Source organism: Cantharellus anzutake (assembly GCF_015039405.1).
Source record: "Cantharellus anzutake strain C23 chromosome Unknown EI90scaffold_8, whole genome shotgun sequence".
In the NCBI taxonomy this organism is placed as follows: domain Eukaryota; kingdom Fungi; phylum Basidiomycota; class Agaricomycetes; order Cantharellales; family Hydnaceae; genus Cantharellus; species Cantharellus anzutake.
Genome location: NW_024066958.1, coordinates 536,006 through 562,063, shown reverse-complemented (window position 1 = coordinate 562,063; position 26,058 = coordinate 536,006). Strand labels below are relative to the sequence as shown.

The window sequence follows — 26,058 nt, the reverse complement described above, 5'->3', positions numbered from 1 at the left end:
GTGACACCTTTTCCGAGTCGCGGGAACATGCTCAGCTTCTACCCAGAGTCACGTTACGAACTGTACAGTACACTTCCCTTTTATAGTAGCCAAGCGGGGAATAGGGAAACTTACCCTTCTTCTCAACTCAATCCCCACTTAGGCAAGTTGTAGTTACCCTCTGTAATACATGACAACTCAATCCCTACTTAGTCCCCTCAGTGAGTTTGAGGAGCTGAGGACAGGGTCTAGCGCCCAGCCACCCGGAACACCACACACACCTAGGCCTGAGGCTGGGCTGTCCCCGATTGAGGACTGAGCCCTGACAAGTACAAATGAGGATGTGTGGTGTACCTGGTGGCACAGTACCCACATGGAGTACTCGGCGTCGGGCATGTCTGTGCTACACAGGTGAGAGGAGAGGTTGTCCGTATAAAGAGAGAAAGGAAAGAAGAAAGACAAAGGAGAAAGGGAAAGAGGGAAGAGAAGGAAAGAGGAGCAATGGGAGGGTGCGGTGCACAGCGGAGTGGCGTGCCCTGACAGAAGCACAAGCTCGAGACAACCCCTCTCCTGCAGCCCATCCCTGTCCGTAATGTTGACAGGACCCCAAATGAGAACGGGGCTATAACTGAGGAGCTGGAAGCCCTCCTGATGTTCGGGTGGCACACAGAGCGTGGTTGCAAACCTTGGATGGCAGTCCCTCATCATAGGGCACTTGTGGCTGCTACACCACAACCCGGAGGTAGACTGGGCATGACAGAAAGTCGTCATGTCCCGCTGCCCATCCTCCTGTAGGCAGCTGCGAGCACGAGACAACCAGGACCCTGCACTAGAGCCTGGGGGCGGGATCTATGCTGCAATCATCCCCCCTGGCTGGGGACATGACCTGAGGGCTACCACAACCCCCTCCCAGCAGATGGCCCAGGAGGCCCATGACCCGGATGCAGAACCCATGTTGTTCAAGACGCTGGTGCCAGAGCACTACCAGGACTTCCGGGATGTATTCTCGAAAGAAGCTTTTGACCAGCTGCCCCCCCTGGAAGCCCTGGGATCACGCTATAGACCTGGTACCAGATGCCAAACTGCCCAGGGGAAAGACCTTCCCCCTCTCATGGCCGGAGCAAAGAGAACTGGATGAGTTCCTATGCGAAAACCTGCAGAACAGGTGGATATTGTCATATCCATACAATCCCGACCTCCGCTCCGGGCTCCCGGAACTCCGAACTCCGACTTCCGGAGCCCTACTTCCCTTCCGTCACTTTCTCCTTGCCGACTCCCAAGAGGTTATCCCACCTCCGGCTCGGACACCACCTTCGGTCCGACTCCGGAACATTCCGGGTCCGACCCCAACCTTGACACCTTCCAGACGAGTACGCAAAACCTATGCTCCCGACTCCGGACCTCCGTTCCGGTATCCCGTTCACGTCTCGTCTCCGGAACCTCCGGTCTTAGTTCCGACCTCGGACTTTGACCCCACCTCCGCTTATACCCATTGTATTGGTTAGCTCATTCCATTTAATTACCTTTGCCAATATTCCGGAGTTTAACCTCCGAGTTCGGACTTTCCGGACTTACTCTGGACCTTGCAACTATTGCATTGTCCATTTCAATTCCGCTATTCTCCCTCATTCCTATTTGGGCTGCTGCTTCCTTTCTATTCAGTCAGCTAGCCATTCCCGACTCCCATCCTCCTTCCTTCCTTCTTGGGTCTTGGCCCTTCATTCCTCCTTTGGGAAACACCATTGAGTCAAACACTTGACCCTTGGTGTTGTTCCTCTTTCCATCTCCCTTTGTCTCCTTTTGTCCTACCCTTGTTCCTTTTGATTCCGGACCCCTCCTTATATACAATGTACCTAGTAACTTGTAACCTCAGTCCGAAATCGACTGGAATTCCCCCCCCAAGAGACTTTCCCTCTGCTAGATCCGAAATTAGGGACCCCCAGGACAACCAGCAATGGCACAGCGCTCCGCCTGAGTCGCTGAGGCCGAGGTCCTTCCATGCTAAGTCTCCGATTCCATTCCGGAGTCATCCGAATCCGCACATTCTAACAGATATGACCATCTAAGTCTCCAATGGGGGCACCAGTCTTCTTTGTCAAGAAAAAAGATGGATCACTATGCCTAGTACAGGACTACCGGAAGCTGAACGAGATCACCATGAAGAACTCATACCCACTCCTGCTTATCTCGGATGTCCTTGCCTGCCTCCGGAATGCCAAGTACTTCTCTGCCCTGGATTTGTGCTGGGGGTTTAACAACATCCAAATCAAAGATGGGGACGAGTGGAAGGCAGTGTTTGCAACGAACCGAGGGCTGTTTGAGCCCATGGTAATGTTCTTTGGGTTGTGTAACTCCCCCATGACTTTCCAAATGATGATGAACGACATCCTCAGGGACTTCATTGACCGGGAAGTCATCATCTGTTACATGGACGATATTCTTATCTTCATGGCTACCCTGGAGGAACACCAGAGGGTCATCTGAGAAGTCCTGGAGACACTGCAGAGGAGAAGGCTCTTTCTGAAACCAGAAAAGTGCAAGTTTGAATGGACCTGGATCGAGTACCTCAGCCTTGTTATCTTGGAGGGTAGCGTTGCAATGGACCCCATGAGTCCTTGACTGGCCGACCCCAACCAAGGTGAAGGAGGTGCAATCATTCCTGGGGTTTGTAAACTTCTATCGCCGGTTCATCAAGGATTTCTCTGAGAAAGCCTGCCCACTCCACAAGCTGACCTGAAAGGCCCAAGCCTAGAACTGGGGCACGAGCGAGGATGATGCCTTCCATGCCCTCAAAGAAGCTGTCACTACTGCCCCAGTTCTCTCCTTCCACTGACTCCAGCCACTTCAAGCTCGAGTGTGACGCCTCCAATTTCGCAACCGGTGCGGTCCTCTCCCAACTCCAACCTGATGGGGAGTTTCACCCGGTGGCATTCATGTCCAAGAGCTTCATGGATGTGGAACATAACTATGAGGTGTACGACAAGGAGATGCTTGTGATCGTCCAAGCTCTCAAAGAATGGCGACACTTCATAGAGGGTGCTGAAGAGAAGGTTGAGGTCTACACCGACCACCGCAACATGGGGTACTTCCGGACAGCCCAGAGGCTAAATCGACGCCAGGCCTGATGGTCCCTCTTCCTCTCCCATTTCCACTTTACCCTTGTTGTTATGAAAATGGACTAGAATCTTATGGTCCATGGCTGCAAGCAAGGGGACACAGGGTCACCTCCATTTCCTCCTCCCTTATTTCACTGCCAAACCCCATGCCAAGCTTTCCCACTGGGTTTTGGTGCTGGCTGGGGGATTTGTTGAGTTTCAAGGGACTTCCCTTGACCATTGTGACTTTTATGTTAGATAGTTAGAAGTCATATGACATGTAAGGCAGATGCCGGAAATGTTCTCTTTATCAGGTATACAGTCTCAGACTATCACCCAGTGATTGTAACTGCCACCCCAGTGTGCCACCACCTGTAAACCTTCCCTGTAACATCTGACTTGACCCATATCGATGTCTACATTGATATTCTTACAATCTGTGAGAAAACCTCAATGGCCCAGTGAGTGCTCAGACACTGGACCTCACTCTTCCTGCTCCCACCCCCCACTGGGTGGTTGAGCTCCTGTTCCTACCCTTCCTGTAGTACCCTACTGGGTCCTACAACCCTTCCTCCCTTCTTGGGAGGGAGAAGTGACTCAGGCAGCCCCAGGATGCCTGGCCACATACCCATGGGCCCAAATTCCCACAGTCACTCACTACCGTGCACTGGCCAACCAACCTGCCTGTCCCAACAATTCCCACTACTGGTACGCTCCCCTGAGTGCCAAATAACCGATAGTCGACCACTGGGCTGCTCCCTCAAGGAGTGCCAACTACCCATGCTACTGGTATGCTCACATGAGCGCCAAGTCACCACTAGCCGACTGTTAGGTGGCTCCCTCAAGGAGCCCCCATTATACCTGCTACCGGTACGCTCCTCAGAGCACCAAGTTACCATTAACAGGTCATCACACTCACTGCCAGTACGCTCCTCGGAGTGCCAAGTTACCACTAGTACACCCGGCTTTGGATCTTCTCCTGCTCTCCTCCCAACAGCTACGCAGCCACCTCCACCCGTGAGCAGAACGGCTCAGGTTGGGTTCCCCAGAACCCATTCCTGTAACACTTGTCCACCATCCCTGGAAGCTTATGGGAAAACTGGATGCACTCTCCCATTGTGCTGACCACCCAAAAGGGAAGGACGACAATGAAGGGTTAACCCTCCAACCGGCCTGGTTTGAGGCCCGTGTGACAGAGGCAATCTCGGTGGAAGGTGAGGAGGCAGGCATCTTGGATCGGATATGCAGGGCAAAAGATCATTGTCAGGGGACGGACCCTGGGTCCCCATGACCCCTCTCTCTATAGCCCACAGCCCAACCTGTAACAGCCTAGTCTCAAGGCAAAGAGCTACTGTGGGTAAGAAAGTGAATAAGATGAAGGCAAGTAATGTACACTTGCCTACTGTGGGTAAGAAAGTGAGAAGAAGGTTAACTTCTCACTTTCCCACAGTGGCCCAATATGGCGAAAACTTCCGGGGATACCCGGAAGTCACATGAAGAGTGGGAACTAGGCCCGGAGCATGCGGCACGCGGAGCATGCGGGGCAGAGCGCACATGCGGGTCCGGGTCCGGGTCCGGGCTAGTCAGGGTGTGTGCCCTGACAATCATGATGAGAGGGTAGTAAAGGCCATGTGAGAGCTGGGGGAGGGGATGTTAAGGTCGGATGAATGGGAAAGACAAGGTGAGCTGGTTCTGTACTGAGGGAGGGTGTACATCCCAAAAGACCCCCAACTCTGCCACGACCTGGTTTGGCTACACCATGACGTTGCAAGAGGGCTAGCGGCTCTCTATGCTGACTAAGTGTCAGGGCACAGCCCTTGACCCCACTCACCCTCAGACACCCTCACCCTTTCCCTAACCACCCTCTCCCCACATTTCCCCCTATCCTTCCCCCCACTGTTTCACATAATGACACACATGCGCGAACCCATGGGAACATTCTGGGCAAGCAACTCACCAGAAATGTACAGCCACAACCGTGGGAACATTCTGGGCAAGCAGCTCGCCCAGAACTTTCCCACGGGTCACACCCGTTATGGAAAGTCGGCAGCAAGCGGGAACTGTATAGTTCCTAGGGTCCTTTTGTGTCGGCCTCACAGGGGGCTGAGAAGCTTACCCTTCTTCTCAGCTCATTCCCTGTGAAGGCAAGTGTACTTACCCGCTTTCCAATGAATAACAGCTCATTCCCTGTGAAGGCTGAGGCTAGTCCCCTCAGCGACTTCGAGGAGTTAGCAGCTGGGGAGAGTACCCTGGAGGGGAGAACTTCCTTTCAAAAATCCGGTATGTACAGGATTACAAGAAATAATTATTTTTAGAAATAATAGATGGGGAATATTGGTACCATATGGCACCTGCATACCTTATTAGGCGAAATAATAAAAAAAGGGTAACAGTATCAATAAAAGAATATTGATCAATAACTGAAATGATGGCAAAATATGAAAATATAAGAAATAAGCGATATCTCAACGGATTTGCGGAATTAAGAGCCGAAATTGGAAATGAAGCCGGAGATAACTCTCACGCAGCCAATGAGCATTTTTACCAATTTATTAGACGCGGTGGGAACGAGTGAGGCTGGAATTCTGGGTTGCCGCTTGAGATTCCCACGCCCGCACATACTCGTGACCTGCTGTGCCTAACTTCTCCAACACAGAACTCCGTCAATTCTCCACCGATTGGGACGTTCTTGATATCGTCAGAATCGTAAGAATTAGGACTATTTTTAGATACCGACTTCGTATCGAGTTGTTGTGTGAATGGAAGTGGTTTTATGGTCGTGAAATCGGGTATCCGAGCCAGCTCTGCGCATGGGCGATTATCCTGCCTACAACGTGCAGGCAACAGGGCACCCGGGGTGGTGGAAAACCCTGGAACTTGTCTCCCATGACTACTGGTGGCCCTGGATGGCAGAGTATGTCAGGTGGTACGTACGTGGGTGTGACACCTGCAACCACATCAAATCCTTCCCCTCACGAAAAGTTGGGAAGCTCACCCCAAACAAGGTCCCCACCCGTCACTGGCAGGTGATCTCAGTAGATATGGTGGGAGAGCTCCCAGAGTCCAAGGGCTATAACGCCATCCTGGTGGTAGTAGACTGCCTGTCCAAGCGTATCCACATGGTCCCCACCATGACCATCGTAGACTTGGGGGGTATCGCATGGCTCTTTCTAGAGCATGTTGTAACAGGGATTTGCTGGTGTACCATAAACAAGCCAAATCCCACAATTCTACCACCCTTAGCCAATGTTCTCTCCTGCATATTTCTTATTTTTCCTGATTTTTCTGATTCCATTTCTAGTCACTAGAGCCCGATGTTTCCCTTTCTTATTGTTCTTTCCTTATTTGTCATTTTCGGATTCTTCCGTGATACCGTGACCAGCTGTATAGTTAGCTAGACAGTGAGGAGCAGTGGAATCCACTCCCAGTTAACAAACCTGTGCATGCGACCACTCCAACCCTCCCCCTCTCTTCTGTCTCGAGTCTAGTGGTGATAGACCCGTTACAACGTCTGGAGGCACCATGGGCTCCCAGAGGAGATCCTCAGCAACAGAGGGAGTGCCTTCATCTCCCGCTTCTCAAAAGAGCTTGCAGACCTTCTAGGCATCAAACTGACCCCTTCGGTGCCCTACCACCCCCAGATGGACGGACAGACTGAGTGGGTCAACCAAGAGATTGAAGCTTACCTCTGGGTGTTCATCAACCATCAACAGGATGACTGGGCGGATTGGCTCCTGCTGGCGGAATTCTCCTACAACAACTGCATCCACTCTTCCACCCACCGAACTCCTTTTGAACTCGACACCAGCCAACACCCCAGGATGGGGACAAAGCCCACATGCACATCTGAGGTGGAAGCCACTGATGCATTCTCGTCAAGGATGATGAAAATGCAGGAGGAGGCGAAGGCTGCACTGGAACATGCAGCGGACAAGATGGCCCGTTACTATGACTGAGACTGTGAAACAGCCCCAAAGTATCAAGAAGGTGACCGAGTCTGGCTCAGTGCCCAAAATTACACAACTGACTGTCCAACCAAAAAGCTGGACCACAAATGGCTTGGCCCCTTCAAGATCGTCAAAGTCGTTTCCCTGGCCACCATCAAACTCCAACTCACCGCGCAACAGAAGGGAATCCACCCGGTCGTATCTGTAATGAACATCAGACCACACCACCTGGACAATATCGCAGAACGACCCACTGACCCCTGCCCAGGTCCGGAACTTGTAGACGGAGAGGAAGAGTATGAGGTCGAGAAGGTATTGGACTCTAAGTGGTTACACCGGAAACTCTGGTATCTGGTAAAGTTCGTTGGTTGGCCAAGCTCAGAGAACCAATGGCTCCAGCAGGACCACTTAGCCCATGCCCCTGACCAGATTGAGGAATTCCACAGGACGCATCCCCTAGCCCCAGGGAGAGAGAGGGAGAACCACCTGGCTGCTTCAAGGCGAAGCGGCTTAAGGAGGGGGTGATGTCAGGGCACACCCACCTGACCCGGGTCCACCCAGGTCCACCTGGCCACACCTCACCTGCTACCCCACTGCCCATCCTTCTCCTTCCTCCTTCCCCCCTCTTTCTTCCCTTCTTTCTTTCTCTTCTCTCTTTCTTCTCTTTTCTTTATTTCATTCTTCCCATCATTCTCTTCCTGTTTATTCCTTCTATTTACATGGACCACTTTCCCTTGCATCAATGTACTATTGACCCATCCAGCCCAGACACCCCAGACGGCTCCCTGCTGTGCCCAGCACATGTGCCTGCAGCGGATGCTCTCGGGATCCCCCACAGGGACACCCAGATGGCTGCGGCTGTCTCCGAGGATGATGTGGCACCTGTCATGTGACTCAAGCCACATGTACATAAATGTACCTGAAGTGGGAACCGCTTCTTCTCACCTTTTCCACTTCAGGTAAGTAGTGTAATTTTCCCTTTTAATAATAATTCACCTTTTCCACTTCAGTATAAGTGGCCAGGGACTGCTGTCCTGCATCGGGCCTGCCAGCACGCATGCCTGCTTCACACCCTGAGAGGGTCCCTTTGCCAGGCGCTACATCCAGGCCCCCTCCACCCTGGATGCGTCCCTGACAGCAAGTCAACAAAGTGGAAGAGACTGTTCAAAGGGGTAGACCACATCATACCAGGTCTTCTTATGGAGAGAGTCATCATTTTCAAGCATCAAGGCAGAGGGTTGTCCAAGAAGTTCACCATAACACAGTCATGGATATCGTTGGGCCATGGATTCCTAGAAGATCGAGGGAAGGGAACAATGACTTGTATTACACTAGCCTGTTGATGCTGTGCAAGCCTTGGTGAGGACCGAATGATCTGAAGAGCGAACATGAAAGTTGGAGAGCTGCATATGAAGCATTTGAACATGTCACACTGGGAATGAAGGAGTTCGCATCAAATGCACAGTACTGTTATGAATGCAAGGATGCAGCAGATAGGGACAGCAGAGAAGAACTATTCCCGATGGAAAGTAGGAAACAACATCAACCTTTGACTGAAGAGAGTGATGTCGAGAAGGATGAAGGAATGGAAGAGGGAGATGGTCAGATACAGTTAGAAGGAAGTGAGGAACAATTGAAGATGTTCATTGCTCAGTGCCAACTTACAGATGAGGTGAGCTTGCATTGAGAACAGAACATAAAGGGACTTACTGTTTGTGACAATAGGTTCTGCATGGATGACAAGCGATCAAAATTGCCAGAAGTGCACGTATTCTTCCCGAAAATATGATACATTGGGAGACAAGAGCAGAAAGAATTCAAGCGGCAATGCATGAGGACATCCAATGTTTCAGTGCTTGGATGAAAACATTAATGTGAAGCACAGCATTGGATACTGTAGCTCCCACAAACCCTATGGAAGAAAGCGTTACTAGTATGGAAGAAGAAGTGCAATACATCCAAGACAACACCAATGACACACTAGAACATACCATTCAACACATTGGAGTACACAAGTGGACATTTCTACCTTTCATGAAGATCAATTACGAGCATACACTATTGTTATGCACCACGTTGAGGCAACTCTTTGAGGAGATGAACAGGAGCAATTGTTGATGATCTTGACAGGTGAAGGAGGTACAGGAAAGTCCCACGTGATACACGCTATTGTGGAGTACTTTCAAAGGAGAGATGCTTTGGATGCATTGGCAATGGGGGCGTATACCGGCATTGCCGCCAGTTTGATTGTGGAAAGACTCTTCACATCCTTTTTGGCTTGACTGCTTATCGGGCTGCAATGCCATCACCAGCGAAAATCCCGAAGCTAGCATCATTCTGGGAGAGAAAAAAATACTAGAGTGCTTGCGCCTCACGCTTCGCTTGACTCTGCACAGCCCATGTTTCCTTTTGCCTGTCCCAGCATGAATCTATTTATATTTTTCTTCAGTTCATTTCACAAATATACTTAGGCTATAAAAATGTGTTTAATTGGAATGCAGACATCCAACAAACATGATCCAATTTTTCCAGTCATTCGGAGTCTGGAATTATATAAAGGCAAAGTGAAAAAGAAGGTGGTATGGCAACAAATCACAGTGGAACCAGCATACACCTTCACGGACTACCGTGTGCAAGGACAGACAATGGAATACCTGTGGTCAGACATAGGGACATCACCAAGCATGTTGACACCTTTTAATGCATGTGTGACATTGTCGCATGCAAGAGGAAGAAAAAGCATATGATTAAACCGAGACTTTAAGGACAAGAGCTGAGTGGGAGTGGAAATGGTGGAAGGAAAGTAAAGGGACAGAAGAGACAGGCGAGATGATGTAAAAGAAAGCATGTAAAGAAAAGGGAACAACCCAAAAGGGAAGATGATGACAAATTTTCAGCGTTGCCAATTGCATAATATCGGGAGTGGTTAGTGACTGTGTGTGCAGAGTAACCTCATCATCAATGAATATTCAATGGTATCTTGTGCGCTTCTTGCTCGAATGTGTCATATCCATCCCCGGCCATCGACTTCCGGTCTCTCCGATCCCTCCGTTCTAACTCCGCTCCCCCCTCACCAACCTCGGAGCCCCCGTATTCCGCAAACCTCTCGGTACCCCTCGATGGTCACCACCCCCTCATTTCAATTTATTACCTACGCCTCCCTAAGTACGGAGCCCTGAAGACTTCCGGACAGCTCCGACGTCCGCTAGCGCACTCCCGCCTCCGCTGGGCAATACACTCACCTGCCCTGCAGAGCCCACCTTCGGGCCTATCCCTCCTTTCCGTTTCTGGGTTAACGCCTGCCTTTCCGCTAACCCCGCGAACCGACTCATTGGTAATATTCAGTCGGCTAATGTCTTAACCCCATTAGCTCCGCTCCGTTCGGCTCCGCCAATTGCGGAACCGTCTCCGCTGTAACCATATATATACACCACTTGTACATAGGTTACGCCCCAGCAGATAAATCAACTAGAGTTACCCCCCCTAGGTTCTAAGTGCCAGTCAGTAAGTTAGGGCACGGACGTGTCACTAGGCACAGCGCTCTTGGCAGAAGTCGCTGAGGCCAAAGCCCTCCGTTACGGAGACATTCCTTCGTCTCAAGTCTGGTCTCTGACAGAATGTCAATCATCCTTTCATTGATCTATTAACACAATCATCCTATGGAAAGCAGTTCAAAGTGTTGGGGAGGAATGAATGTCATCATTTGCGGTGACTTTCATCAATTTAAGCCTGTTGTGCAAAAGACATCAGCACTGCTGTATTGGCCCTGCAATGCCCACATTGACACACCTGAAGAAGTCACTGGGAGTGAGGTGTACCAGGAATTCAAGACAGTCATTTGTCTGACACACCAAATGCACATACAAGACCCTGTATGGACAGAATTCTTGCATTACTGTCAACATGGAAAGTGCATGAAAGATCAAATTTACATGCTACTGTTGCTAACCCAGAAGTGGGACACATAAGCAAATTTTTATTATATTTCCAGCTACAGACCTCAGAATTGAGTCGTTATTTTTTTGAGCGAGAGCTCTGTATCACTTGTATCTACTGGAAAAATACTGGAGATATTCTTTGAGTTGTGGTGGCTGAAGAAAAGTTTTGTGTTGCGAGCTCAAAAACGTGCCGGGAATTTCCGTCACCACATTGTTGGACAGTGCTATCAGAAGCCCCACGCCAGCACCTCTGCTGCCTCTAGCTCCTCATTTGATATCTGGCTGTTGCCTTTCCGATGCACAACTGGTGGAGGAGGTCCCGGGAAAATCGCGGGTGTATTTCCATACATATACTCGACTCCGTCTTCATCCACGACAGGGTTCGGATTTCCATAGCCCATTTGGACTGCTGCAAGACCCTGTGGAGTTGGGAAAATATGTCGATGCTGAGGTGGGGGGTTGACTGGAAGCTCTTCTGGAGGAGCATCTCTAGTCCATGGTCGTTTTGGTGATGTTTCAGGTGTGTTCTCTTTGTCATTGCTGGCGCGCTTTCGCTTGCTTCCCCTCATGTTCCTCGATAGATTCCTTGCAGGATTTTTTGTCCTGGTGACAATTCTAGCTGCCTTCTCAGCAGCCTTTGCTGCGTCCTTTGCAGCCTTTATCATTGCCCTCCGTAGCTGCTTGTCCTGTTTCTTTCTCTCACGCTCTGCCTTTGCAGCTTGTCGTTTGGCTTCGTTCACAGCCTTCTCCACCTCTCTCCTCTGGGCCAGAGCCACCCGTGTGGCCTGCTGCTGTGCAACCTCTTGAGCATGAAGGTGAGTCTTTCGGATCCTTGCCACTTCCTTTGTGCATGTCAGGAGATTGGTCCTGACAGCCAATTCCTGTTCCTTGTCCAGCTGCTCGAGGGCATCTTCCACTGACATATGCCCTGCAGCATCATTAAAAGCCTGGCGAGTCGATTCACTATTCTTCTTTTTAATGTTTATTTGTTCCTTCAGCCATTGCAAGAGGGCTCGCGGCTCTCGATGCTGACTAAGCTTGTGGGGGCCAAACTCTCAAAACTCTACTTTCTCCACTAAACTCGCTACGTTCTCGATCCTTAACTCCATGGTGAGTTCTCCGGGATTCCGCAAGGTCCGGGCTCAACTAATCTACTACCCACTCGTTGTGGGCTAGACAGTTGCCCTTATTCCTACTGTTGGATTCCACACACTTACTCCAACTCTAGCATGTCCTAGCACCTTAGAGAAATTGGGGGAGGGGAGAACTTCTTTTCAAAAATCCGGTATGTACAGGATTATAAGAAATAATTATTTTTAGAAATAATTGATGGTGAATATTGGTACCATATGGCACCTGCATACCTTATTAGGCGAAATAATAAAAAAGGGTAACAGTAACAATAAAAGAATATCAATCAATAACTGAAATGATGCAAAAATATGAAAATATATGAAAATAAGCGATTTCTCAACGGATTTACGGAATTAAGACCCAAAATTGAAAATAAAGCCGGAGATAACTCTCACGCAGCCAATAGGCATTTTTACCAATTTATTAGACGCTGTGGGAATGAGTGAGGCTGGAATTCTGGGTTGCCGCTTGAGATTCCCACGCCCGCACATGCCCGTGACCTGCTGTGCCTAACTTGCCCAACATAGAACTCCATCAATTCTCCACCGATTAGGACGTTCTTGGTATCGTCAGAATCATACTAATTAGCACTATTTTTAGATGTCAAATTCATACTGAGTTGTCACATGAATGAAAGGGGTTTCCTAATCGTGGAAGTGGGTATCCGAGCCGGCTGTGCACATGGGTGATTATCCTGCCTACACTGTGTTAACTGTCTGCCAACAATTACAGCCTGTGCCCATGCTGCCCTCTCAGCTTCATGCAACTCATGATTGTTAGTTTGTGTTAGATACTGATCCGGGGTCGGGCACCGAAGGTCACCGATGCGGACCGCTAAGGGCCGCGATGGCCGCAATGCCTCAGACAAGGCCCGAGGGTAGGGCATTCGGCCTCAGCAACTCTAAAGGGAGTGCTGTGCCCCCTAGTTGTCTCTTGGCCCTCATTTCGAACTTACTGGGGCTGCCTTGTTGGGGTCAGGGCTTGGGGTCGTGGTCAAGTCGATATTAGAGCTGAGGTACTATAATGTAGTATACAGGATATATATATGAAGATAGAATGAATAGAAGCGGACCCGGGCCGAAGGCCGAAGGGTCCGGAAGCAAATAGGAACAACGAGCGGGGTTGGCCGCACAGCGGCCGGCAATGACCGAGGGTCAAAACAAACAATAACAGATAAATAAACGAAGGGGTGTAGGGCCGCGATAGCAGCGATGGTTGTTGAAATCTTGGTTTTCTTGTACGCTGTGGCCAACTCACAATGTGATGTTGAGCTAGCGGCGCTTTATTTCCTTTCTTGGTATTCCTGCTACCAAAGTCAGTGCGCCATTGAGGCGACTGCTTATAAAAGCAGTGAACAAGTTTTCACTTTCGTCTCCCTCAGTTCAACAACGATTGACTGAGGTGAGACTATGCTTTTACCACATGTTGTGTTGTCACTCATGTATCTTCATATGCCCTAGCGTAAAACGCTAGGTAATTAGTTCAAATCTATTAGTTCAACAACGATTGACTGAGCATAAAACGCTAGCGTAAATCGCTAACATCCTAATAGGTTACGAGCCTAGTTCACTCAGAACTCACCCATGTCGCAGACTACCCCCTCCACTTCTCAGCCAGCCCCTGCCCCCACCACTACAGACAATACCCGTTTCCCCATAACTATTCTAGACGCCGATGGTAAAACTTACTCCAACTGGGCATCAAGGATGCGCGGTGTCTTGAAGATAAACCGGATCTGGGATGTCGTAGAAGATGTGTCAAAAGGCGGCACTGAAAGGCCCCCGGACACTGATCCGACCTTAGCTGACTGGCTCGACAAAGATGAGAGAGCATTCACCTACTTGAGGTGCTATGTTAGCGACTCCTGCTTGTCCATGATGAGGAACAAACCTACTGCGCGTGCTGCCTGGAAAGCCCTCTCTGACCGATTTGTCGGAAAGGACGAACAAGACATGCACATGCTTCACTCTTCCCTCTTCCAATTTCACTTTGACGACTCTAAACCACTGGGTCCCCAATTCCAAGAAGTGGAAGACACGCGCCTCAAGGTCACCTCCTTAGGTCTCGAAATTGGAGACAAAAGCTACCTCTCTGCCCTCATCTCCGCCACCCCCGAATCCTACCACACCATCAAAAGCGTTGCCCTCATGCAAATGAAGAGGAACAACATCGATTCCGAAGGGTATATCGATTACGTCCTTTCGGAAGAGAAACTCCGTAATTCTGACCCAAAGACTATTGCCATGTTTGCTAACTCTGGCAAATCCAAACGCCGCAATGCAGGGAAGTCCAGTGGCTCCAAGTCTGACGCCGCCACCCCTAAATCGGTAGTCCGCTGCACTAACCCTAAATGCGGCAACTTGGGACATACGTTCGAACAATGTTGGTCGGAAGGTGGTGGGTCCGAGGGAAAGAAACCGAGGAGGCAGGGGAAACAAGGTCAGAGCTCAGGCGCTCCGAAAGAATCCGCGAAGACGGCAATAACATTTGTGGATGAGGAGAAAGCCTTGGTAACTGAAATGACGGAGGAAGTAGCAAACACACTCAACTCGCTAAACGCGGGGATTACTCCTGATCATCATGCTCGAACTGAGTGGGTGATTGACTCTGGTGCCACTTCTCACTTGTGTCGCAATCGCGACTGGTTTATATCCTATCGCCCTCTTGATGTCCCTAAAAAGGTCGTTTTGGGAGATAAGGATGTGATTTTAGCGCCGGGGATTGGACAGATAAGAGTAGAGTATGACGTCGGGAACTCACAGGAAACCCTCATAATCCGTAACGTCCTCTACTGCCCCAAAATTGCACACAACCTCCTTTCCGTTCTCCAACTAAACCAATCGGGTGCAGGCGCAGACTTCTGGGACCAAAAATGTCGAATTTTCGACTCCTCCAAGAAACTTGTCACCATCGTGCCTGTGGAAAAGGGCCTCTACCGATGGCCAGTGAGAATCCCCTCCTTATCCACAGCCTTCATCACTTACCCCTATACCGACAACGCTAACGTCGCACGCACCATCACCGCTACTGCATCCCTCGACATCTGGCATGCCCGATTGGGGCACATCGCAAAAGATTCGATCTTGAGGATGATGCGGAGTGGAATGGTTAAGGGAATGGATGTTATAGGAGCAAACGACGCTGATCGATCAACTTACTGTCCCGAATGCGAAGCCGCATCTCATCACCGAAACCCCATTCCTTCCGAAACACAAACCCGCTCCGACCAAGTACTTGGTCGTGTATTCTCTGATGTTTGCGAACTGCAAACAGTATTGAGTGAAGGCTACAAATACTTCATTACTTTCGTCGATGACTTCAGTCGGTACCTCACCGTATATCCAATGAAGAACAAATCCGACGCACTCGATAAGTTCAAAGAATTCCTTGCGGAAGCCGAACGTCAAACTGGGAATAAGTTAAAGATTCTCAGGACAGATGGCGGCGGCGAGTACTTCTCTTCCGATTTCTCCAACTATCTCAAATCCCTCGGCATCCTTCACGAAAAGACCAACCCTCGAACGCCTCAGGAAAACGGTGTAGCGGAAAGAGTCAACAGAACCCTTGTGTCAATGAGTGTCGCGATGCTGAAAAGCGTCGAATCCAAAATTGGACGTACCTCTTGGCCATACGCTATCCAACACGCCACGTTCGTAAAGAACGTTTCTCCTCATGCGGCGCTCCCCAACGACATCTCCCCCCACGAAAGGTACACAGGCAACAAGCCAAATGTATCGATGCTACATACCTTCGGGTGCAATGCAACCCTCCATATCCATCGCGACCTCCGACGCAAACTTGACGATCGCTCTAAACCCGGCATCCACCTTGGATTAGCTCGGGGCAAGAAGGCATTTCTTATTTGGGATCCAAAGGCTCGAAAGTTGCACGAGTCGAGAGATGTCCATTTCTTCGAGAGCGACGAGGAGAACTCGGAACGCGTAACGATCGAGGTCGAGTCTCACAACTCCCCGACACACGTAATCGTTCCAGCGGATGAAGATGGAGAGTCGGGAGAAAGAGATGATGATGATGGAGGAGATCTAGAAGAAGGAGAGGAAGATAATGGAGGGACGTCGGAAGTAGGAGAAGCAGAGAATGAAAACTCACCCCCGCTCCAACTTGAACCTGTAGTCCAGGACTCCCTACCCCGCCGCTCAACCAGAATCCGCCACGCGCCCATTCCAGACGACGACCCCCGATATGAGAGATCTTCTTATAATCGGACTCAACCTTCCACTGATTCAGTGAATGTCGCTTGGGCGATGACGGCGAGCATCAAAATACCACGAACGTACAACGAAGCGATGGATCGTCCTGACGCGGACTCATGGTTAGGGGCATGTACCGACGAATTAAACGCACTAAAGGAAACAGGTACTTACCTTCCTGTGCGCAGAGACGAAGTTGATCCCCACAACGTCGTCGGGAGTAAGTGGGTGTTTGCTTTGAAGAAAGGGGCCGATGGTGAAATAGAGCGGTATAAGGCGAGAATAGTGGCGAAGGGATTTAGCCAAATCTACGCGGTAGACTATGAGGAGACGTTTGCACCTGTGGTCAAATGGTCGTCGATCCGAATCCTCCTCGCGTTAGGTGCCCGTCTCGATCTTGAAATACATCAAATGGATGTGAAGACCGCGTTCCTCAACGGGGAATTGGAGCACGAGATTTTTATGCAGCCACCTCCTGGCTCAGCAGACTATGGGAGGAGAGACATCGTATGGAAATTGGAGAAGAGTCTGTACGGCCTTAAACAGGCCTCTCGAGCGTGGTACAAGAAAGCCAAAGTCGAACTGAACAAACTCGGCTTCTCCCGCTCGAATTCAGATCACGCCGTTTTCATTCTTTCCCAACGCGCTCATTTTTGCATCGTCGCTCTTTATGTCGATGACTTAATGATCCTTTCCAACCACCTTCCCCTTCTTCGAAAAAAGAAAAAGCAGCTAATGTCCACATTTAAGATGAAGGACTTGGGGGAAATTCATTGGTTCCTTGGACTGGAAATCACGCGCGAGCGCCAAAGGCGCTTAATTTTTGTCTCTCAATCTCGCTACATATCCGAGGTTGTCGATCGCTTTGGATTTAGCACCTCTCGTACAGTCTCGACTCCTATGATGCCGAATCTCAAACTCACTCGCCACGAAAGCTCTGACCCTGACATCAACACTCGCGAATACCAATCCTGAATTGGTTCGGTAATGTACGCGATGCTAGGAACTCGACCAGACATCAGCTTCGCCATCACCATACTCAGCCAATATTCTTCCAATCCAGGAGAAGGGCATTGGGCCGCTATCAATCGTCTACTACGCTACCTCAATGCTACGAAACATTTCAAACTGGTCTACGACGGTAATTCGAAGTCTAACGACAAGACTGGCTATTCCGATTCGGATTGGGCTGGAGATCCGAGAGATTCTCGATCTATTTCTGGATTCGTTTTTACCATGGCCGGAGCAGCGGTAAGCTGGAGTTCAAAGAAACAGACGTCGGTGGCGCTCTCGAGTACCGAAGGCGAGTATATGGCTGTTACCCACGCAACTAAAGAAGCGCTCTGGATTCAACAGTTTCTACGCGACCTTAACTTCCCTCCTTCCGACCCAACCACCCTCCTTGTCGACAATCAAGGCACTATCGCGCTTGCCACCAATCCCGCATTTCACGCACGAACGAAACATATTGGCGTCCGACATCACTTTATTCGCGATCAAGTAGAGGATCACACGATTTGTTTACAATACATCCCTACCGATGATCAAGTAGCCGACGTATTGACGAAGGCTCTCGCGTACGCCAAACATTCGAAGTTCAGAACAGCGATGGGACTGTGTGAGTAGCCACATCGAGTGGGTGTGTTGAAATCTTGGTTTTCTTGTACGCTGTGGCCAACTCACAATGTGATGTTGAGCTAGCGGCGCTTTATTTCCTTTCTTGGTATTCCTGCTACCAAAGTCAGTGCGCCATTGAGGCGACTGCTTATAAAAGCAGTGAACAAGTTTTCACTTTCGTCTCCCTCAGTTCAACAACGACTGACTGAGGTGAGACTACGCTTTTACCACATGTTGTGTTGTCACTCATGTATCTTCATATGCCCTAGCGTAAAACGCTAGGTAATTAGTTCAAATCTATTAGTTCAACAACGATTGACTGAGCGTAAAACGCTAGCGTAAATCGCTAACATCCTAATAATGGTATCGTAGTGGAGTAGGTGATGTCATGGAGTCACGCTAGGTCGGTGCCAGAGGCGGACTCGGGGCAGGGAGGTCGGTGTGGCTGTGGGGGAGTCGGCCAAGTGTAGGGGAGCCTAGGGGCAAGTGGGGGAGTGAGCAGGGGGCCCTCAGGGAGGATAGGGCTGAGGTTGGGGCTCGCGCTTGCGCTCGCACAGCGGGAATAGGCTCGGGCAGCATCGGGACGGGCAGCTAACGGGCCGGGATGCATGGTCGTGACAGTTTGCAGCTGAGCAATATAATCAAGTAGGTCCCTCTTTGGTGTCTGCATACTGTCATGACCATGCATTCTGACCCAGATGCCAGCCCTTATTCTGTTTCCTTTTGTTTCATTTTGTCACCTGACCCATTCAGTTTCTTACTATATATATATGTATATTACATTATTATAACTTTAGTCTGAATATCGACATGGTTTGTCCCCCCTAACAAGGCAGCCCAAGCCACTTCGAAATGTGGGCACTGAGACAGTAGGTGGGCACAGCGCTCTCTTGGAGTCGCTGAGGCCGAAGCCCAACCCCGGAGCCTTGTCCCGCCAGTCGTCCCCGTTTGCTGACCCGTACCTAACAGTATATTCAGACTCAACCACCCGCTGTCTCGACTATGACCTCAGTCTTGACCTCTGCTAGGACTTTTGATAGGTCGCTAGCATCCTCACCCTCAGTTCTCTCGCGACACCGTGCCACGTCACCGATTTTCGTTTTCCCACGGTCGAACACCCGCGAAAAACCACGCTCTCTGAAGCTTGGACGCTTTCAGCAGAGAATCATGGGTTCCTGATGCCATCTTAGCTCAGAGCCGCGTTCTGTGACCCTCTGGAGCCTTGGATAGGCACTCAGAAGGGGTTTTTAGGTCGCTGGACACCACATTTGTTGGATGCGCGACATTCCATTCTGATCCGACTCTACCACTCTGCGCTACAGATTGCACCTCGATCTGTAAGCCTCGAATGTCGACCCTAGTCCCATCCCAGTTACCTTTAGTATTCCTGCGACCCCATTTGACCAATCCGACCTCTGATCAACCTCGAAAAATCCGACTTCCGTCCATTTCGACCTCCGTGGCGTTGCTAGCAGTTGCTGGCATCCCAAACCCACTCAGACCCCTCTTCCAAAGTCCTGGAAGTAGTTCAGATAGGCACCCTCCACTCATTCACCTGCGATACCGTTAACCTCGGTCACCAACTCCACATTCCAAGCCGCTGGGTATGCACCCGGATCTCTGACTGTTGATCGCTGGAGGTGCTTCGTGCGTCGCTGGTTACATCTTGGTTGGATTTCCTTATGGGTTGTCCCTGCTGGCATCCAGCTCTCTTCAGTCCGCTGATGGTTGAGATCGCCATCACCCCCGCGTTCGGCTAGACGCCGTTTTCTGTTAGGCCAGAGTGGTTAGGAGTATGGCGAAAGTCTCGGTGAGACAGTACCCATACACCTACCCTCTGCCGTTATCCTGTACCCTAGGACGCATCTGTAGATGCTTGTGAAACCCCGTTAGGTCGTAAGAACCGACCACCCCGCATTTCCGCAACCCCGTTAATCTGCGGCAAGTCCAGGCCTAGATGACCAAAGACTGCCAAAGATTGCCGCTACACCTCCAACCCGTTGTTGAAGCTCGCCGCTTCACAACCCCGCGTTCGTCTGCGGCTTTTCTGACCTTAAATGGCTACAGATTGCCAAAGACCCTTGTTAGTGTATCCTTGGCCTGAGCAACCAGGACTGCGCTTCCGGAAATCAAACCGGGCGTCACTTCGGTGGCAAAACAAATAGTCTGCTTCATTTTGTTCTGTTTTTCTCCTTTGTTTGATAATGGTCGATTTCCCATTCAAGGGGGTATGCCCCCGGCTCTAGTTTGTTTTCCTTTTGGATAATCTGTTGCTCATTATCTCTGTTTTCCCTGACCTCTGTTTCCGTTTTTCCTGTTCTTCTGGGACATTTGTTTCCTTTTTGGGAACACCGTCCACTCCGTCTGAGGACTCAGTCCTCTTGCTGATTTTTCGGCCACTGTCTCCCCACTTCTGAGGATCTCCGTCATCCCCTGATAATCTGGCTCATCGCCGATTGTCACTCCGACTGTTGTTTAGGTACTACCGGTGACCCGGTATCCAGGCCTGCAACAGGTTCAAACCCGCCACGCTACCGGTGCAATCAATCTGGACATTTCAATGTCACCTCGCTAGATGGACCTTACCCTACCGTTTCTGGACACCAACTACACTCACCCACCTCGCTCCGTTGAGCGGCCGGGATTTGAGCAAGTAAATCAGTCTGAACGTCCGAGTATCCCAGTCTAGTCCCCTCGCGCACCCCCGGTCACCTTCAGGCTGTGTTCCTGCTGGTTGACGTTCTCGACCCCGATCCACCGTATGCACTTTGACCGCTAGGCATTCCATTAGCAATGCTAAGCACTACCATTCCGGGATAGCGTGCCTTGTGCCGCTTCCACCCTTAGTCCCCGTCACCTTCGGCCATCACACTGCTGGTTGACTACCCACCTTCGCCTATTTCGCCGATGCTTTAGCATCACTTTGTTGGATGGGCCGCGATCCCACTTGTCATGACAAGGTTGTTCTCCCTGATACTCCGTTGAGTGATGGTACTTGAACATACCGCGTCTAGACAACGGCGCACCCAGTCCAATCCCAAATCATTCCACTCCGACTCTACTCCGCTTTGCCGGACTTCACCACGCTACCGTTAGGATCGCTGACTCTAGTCATGATGCTCCGTTGAGCGATTGGCATTATGAGCCGCATGTCCTGAGCACCTGAACACCAGTCCCGCACCCTTGTACTCCATTCCGGCTCTACTTCACTTTGCCGGACTACCCTGTTCAACTGCAAAGATAGCCGACTCTCACCATGAGACTCCGTCGAGTGATTGATTACTTGAGAAGGTTTGTTTTCTGAACATCTGAACACCCAAGTCCCATACCCCTGTCGCCTTTGGCTCTTTTCCGCTGGTTGACTCCCCAGACCCCGATTCTTCTCCGTTGACGTTGTTACGTCACCCCGTTGGATGGATTGCTCCCTGCTAATAGGATTGCTGACTCAACCATGATGCTCCGTCGAGCGATTGGTACATGAGCAGTATTTCTGAAGGCCTGAGTACCCAGCCTAACACCCCAACCAACTCCGCTGTCACCTTCGGATTCGTTCCATTGGCTGACACCCTGCCTGGCCATCTCCGGCCTTGTACTACTGGCTGACACTTTGTCGCCATCGCCATCGACCTCTCTGCCGACTCCGAAGGGTATACCACAATTTCTATTGTAACCTTAGGACCGACTTTGAGGAAGATAATCCACCCCTTCCATCGGTAACCTTGTACATGTTGCCAAAGCAGGTGACTTGTTCAAGAGTTGAACTCGTCACATGGCACATGTATATCCCTACTCCACTTGATACATCCACCTGTGTGTGGAATCCTGAAACCCTGTGGTAGTCTATTGGGAAGTACCCCGGTAGCGCCGCAACCCTCCGGCTTTGGCTATGTGGCTTGCCTAATAGTTGAAGTTCTCTCCCATTCTGACATGATCGTCTGCCCCGGTCTGGAAGGCCCCGGTAATAGCCTGTTGTGTTGATAGACGCTGGGACGTCTATCCTAAGAGGGGGATACGACTCCGCGCCCATCAACCCACAAGCGCTGGTAAACCGGCCCTCACTCAGAGTTGCCGCGTCGTCCTGTCAACCATCCCTGTGCCGCTCTAGCCCGCTGAGTGTGCCCTGTGCTGACGCTGACACTCCACCACCCGGACATCATACCTGACCCCTTCCGACATTCCTGATCCCGGTGCTGTTGAGCACATCCCCAGACCCATCCGACTTCACTGTGACCCCTACTCTGTATCTGATGATACAATACCACCTCCGTCTCCGAACCCACCTGGCTGGCAATCCGAAACTCTGCTAAGGACTAAGTTGTCCTTCCCTGGCCATGCCGAGGTGATCCATCTCTGACCCCACCTGGCCAGGATTCCGCAAAATCCGTTAAGGACTAAGTTGTCCTACCCTGCCTGTGCCATGGTACCCCATCCCGAGCCTTAGGGCTCTCCCTTGATGACTCCTGGTTCCCCAACAGCTGTGGAACTCCGTCGTATGGAGCTCCTCCCCCATGCCATCGCTGAAAGGATCCAGAGTCTTTCCTTGTCCCCATTCCCTTGGTCATGCCACTGCTGCTTGCCACTCTTCCTCTGGGCAGTCACCCTGAGAGTTAGGCTTACCGAGTGCTTGTATGAGGCCTCCTACTTGCCTCCGCTCCGTACCGGCTGGCTACCATTTGGACACCCCCGAGCTGGATCTAACCTCTGTGTGCTCAAGTGCAGTAGGTCTTGTCTCACCCACCCACCTTCCGTGAAGAGTGGTACCATGTGGGCAGTGATACCGGTCTTGGTATCATTGTGCCACTGGTAACTCTTTCACATTCCGTTCCTTCGGGCACCATGAGAGCTGTTTGTTCAGTCTCCCATGTGTCACCATCCAACCCTTCTGTCCTGCAGTCACTATTTCCCTTCAGTACCTCCGCTTGTGACCCCACCTGGCCGGGTCCCTGTAACCCAGTTAAGGACTAGATGTTCTCCTTCACCCGCGCCTAGTTACCTCGCTCCGAGCCTGTTTGGCTCCCCCAATCGACTCTGATTCCCCAAATGGCCATAGGACTCCATCCCGTCAATCCCGCTATCGCCGCTTTCACCGTAATTAGCATAGCGGCATGGAGTACCTCCCATGTCATCGCCAAAAGGGATCCCGAGTCCTTTGTCTCTGTTCTCCTGGTGATGCCGTTGCCACTTGGCCGAGTTTTCACGCCAGACACCGCAAAATCGGCACATCCTTGGTCCTTGGCAGGCTAACCATCTGAACACCCTGAGCAAGTCTACCCTCGGCCCGCGCTCCAGCGCTCCAGGGACCTTGTCTCAACTTCACCATTACCTTCCGTGAAGAGTTGCACCATGCTGGAGTGGTACCGCATCTTGTACTGCTGCACTGCTGGGGACTCCTTCACACTCCGTTCTTTCGGGCACTATGAGAGTCACTTGTGTGGTCTCCCATGTGTCATCATTTGACCCCTCCGCTTGTGGCTGTCTTGTGAGTTGACTTCTGTCCTCCTTGCGCCGCATCTCTGAACCCCGACCCCTTGACATGATGTGAGTTGCCTAATCGGCCTCCCTCTGTCGCCTCCGGGCCATTGTGGCCACCTCATTTCCGCTACCGGACTCATAGGAAGTATGGTAGGAAGGCTAAAAGTCTTAGTCAAGAGACAAGCTTGCCAGCTTGTTCCCTCCTGACCTTCCAAACCCATTGCATCTCTGTTGCTGTATGAGCGCTCCCTTGCGGGCTCGGCATTCATACTTCAACTCCGACTTCCAGTTCCGGCCCCGACTCTGTTTTTGAGTCCACCTTCGCCGCTGCCTCCGCTTGAGGCACTCCGACCCTGTCTCCTTGTGGGATGCCTTGTGCCGTACCCTCTGCTAATTCCGGACTCGGTGCCGCATGCGCTGACTGGATACCAAAGCAAGGTACCGCTCCCTTGTCCTTTTATGGACACCAAGACTCTGCCGAGATGTCCGCAGCATTCATCTCGCGCCTTTCTCTCTCCCAACTCCATCCTTGAGTCACTCTATTCCGACCTTGGCTCCTTTGGGGCACTCTTGATCCCATCCCTTTGTGGGACTTTCTGCTGTACCCTCTGCTGGTTCCAGTCCTCAGTGCCGAGTGTGCTGACTGGATACCGAAGCAAGGTATGATACCCTTGTTCTCTCCGGACACAAAGGTTCTGCTGAGGTGTCAGCAGCCTTTATCTTGTGCCTTTTTCTTTTCCGACTCTGGTGTCACTTGCAGTTGGATGTGTCAGACACCACCATCTTAGGCCTTCAAGGGTTCAGGCCCTAAGAGGGGGATACTGTCATGACCATGCATTCTGACCCAGATGCCAGCCCTTATTCTGTTTCCTTTTGTTTCATTTTGTCACCTGACCCATTCAGTTTCTTACTATATATATGTATATTACATTATTATAACTTTAGTCTGAATATCGACATGGTTTGTCCCCCTAACAAGGCAGCCCCAAGCCACTTCGAAATGTGGGCAATGAGACAGTAGGTGGGCACAGTGCTCTCTTGGAGTCGCTGAGGCCGAAGCCCAACCCCGGAGCCTTGTCCCCGCCAGTCATCCCCGTTTGCTGACCTGTACCTAACACATACCTAGTTTAGGTGCAATTGTTGCTGAAGAATTTCTAGTTAAATCTGTTGATCAGGTGGAGCGATGGAGGGAGGGGGGTTCATGATTGTTATCTGGAAGGTGGGTTTCGGCACGATTGTCATGTTCATCATCGCTGCTGTCTGTACCCTTGCTATCCTCATAAGATAACTCGCTATCGTCACCAGAGTCACAGTCAACTGGATACCCATCTGGAGCGAATGGCATGTGGTAGATGTAGTGCAGCTTGGAGCGAAATCTGCTCCAGTGAAGACATTGTGTGAGGGTGGCCACAACCCAGTTTTGCGAAATGCATTCTTGATTATATCAGGCTGCATTGCGGATGATTGTGCTTGAAGGTATATCGGAATGAAAGACTTCTTTGTTAGACCTTGAAGTGTCAGTCCAACATGCTCATCTACAAGATTAGCAAAACTTTTTTGAAGCATGCCAAAGACTCCAACATCTAGGGGCTGGAGTTTGTGTGTTGTATGAGCTGGAAGCTGAAAAACCAATACACCAGCCCTGTCGGCCTCGATGACAAGGGTTTCCTGACAGTGTGAGCCATGTCCATCACAGATAAGGGCAATTCTCTTCCCTGAGATGTTTCATGCCTGAGCTTGGGGGATGAATGTATTTTTGAGCCAAACCTTACAATGCTCATTATCGATCCACCCATTCTCAGAACATGCCAACCTACAAAAATGTTAACAATCTCCTAGATTTGAACTAACTGGATGAGAAACTCACGTATGTGCACCCTCAACATCACATGCTGTGAACCAGCTCTTCATTATCCTCTTCCCTTTAAAAATAATGTATGGCTTCATGGCAAAACCATCAGCTGCAACACATTCAACAATTGTTACACTTTCAAGGTTGGCATCCCATATTTTGTACTGAATTTTCGAGTTCTTGTCAAAAAAATATTTGTGCTGCCTTCCTTTTCGGCCAGCACCAAGCTGGATGCCCTTTTCATCGTAGTTCCAAATATTCTCTGGAGGTATTTCCCATTTTGAAAGGAGGGCCTCCCACTGATCTTGGTGGTTGCTGACCGTAGTTGGATTGAATGCACGTGCACGCTTCGTATCAAGAGATGAGGGTCGGCAATAGTGAATTTCGTGTCGATGTTGGTGGACAAATCGATGGAACCAGTTCTTCCCAGGATTGTGACCACAGATGGTCTTGACATAAGCAAGTACAGCACGGCGGTCCAGGGGTTGTGCCAGGCTGCTGAGGTGTTTCATCCAGTCTACAACGACTTGCTCCTATTTCAATTTTAATGAGCCATGATTGGGACCAAAAATATTATTTTCCACACACCTCGGATGGGGCAAGAAGTTGTAGGTGTGCATGAGAGGCACTTCTTGAGTGCATACCTTGAGATTGCCAGTTGTGCAAAGTGCTTTTTGGAATGTCATAGGCACGTGCTGCCTCTCATAGACTCTGAATCTTCTTACTCTGCAAATCAGCTAGGGCACATGATATTCGCTCTTCAATGTCAGAGGAAGGTCCCATAGTGTCAGAGAAAGAAATGGATGGAAATTT

General features: G+C 50.5%; 3 protein-coding genes across 3 annotated transcripts; 1 reads left to right on the top strand and 2 right to left on the bottom strand.

Moving 5' to 3' along the window:
- Positions 1 to 9,515: 9,515 nt before the first annotated feature.
- Positions 9,516 to 9,943, top strand: EI90DRAFT_3041171 (uncharacterized protein; the record flags this gene model as incomplete). Its single annotated transcript, XM_039059071.1, has 1 exon — positions 9,516 to 9,943. A coding segment is annotated over one exon (190 nt), but the record flags the coding sequence as incomplete, so codon positions are not given.
- Positions 9,944 to 11,186: 1,243 nt separating this feature from the next.
- On the bottom strand, positions 11,187 to 11,882 carry EI90DRAFT_3251210 (uncharacterized protein; the record flags this gene model as incomplete). Its single annotated transcript, XM_039066581.1, has 1 exon — positions 11,187 to 11,882. One exon carries the CDS (start codon positions 11,880 to 11,882, stop codon positions 11,187 to 11,189), a length of 696 nt encoding a protein of 231 aa, XP_038920218.1.
- Positions 11,883 to 25,469: 13,587 nt separating this feature from the next.
- Positions 25,470 to 25,778, bottom strand: EI90DRAFT_2866120 (uncharacterized protein; the record flags this gene model as incomplete). Its single annotated transcript, XM_039053829.1, has 1 exon — positions 25,470 to 25,778. A coding segment is annotated over one exon (309 nt), but the record flags the coding sequence as incomplete, so codon positions are not given.
- Positions 25,779 to 26,058: the final 280 nt, after the last annotated feature.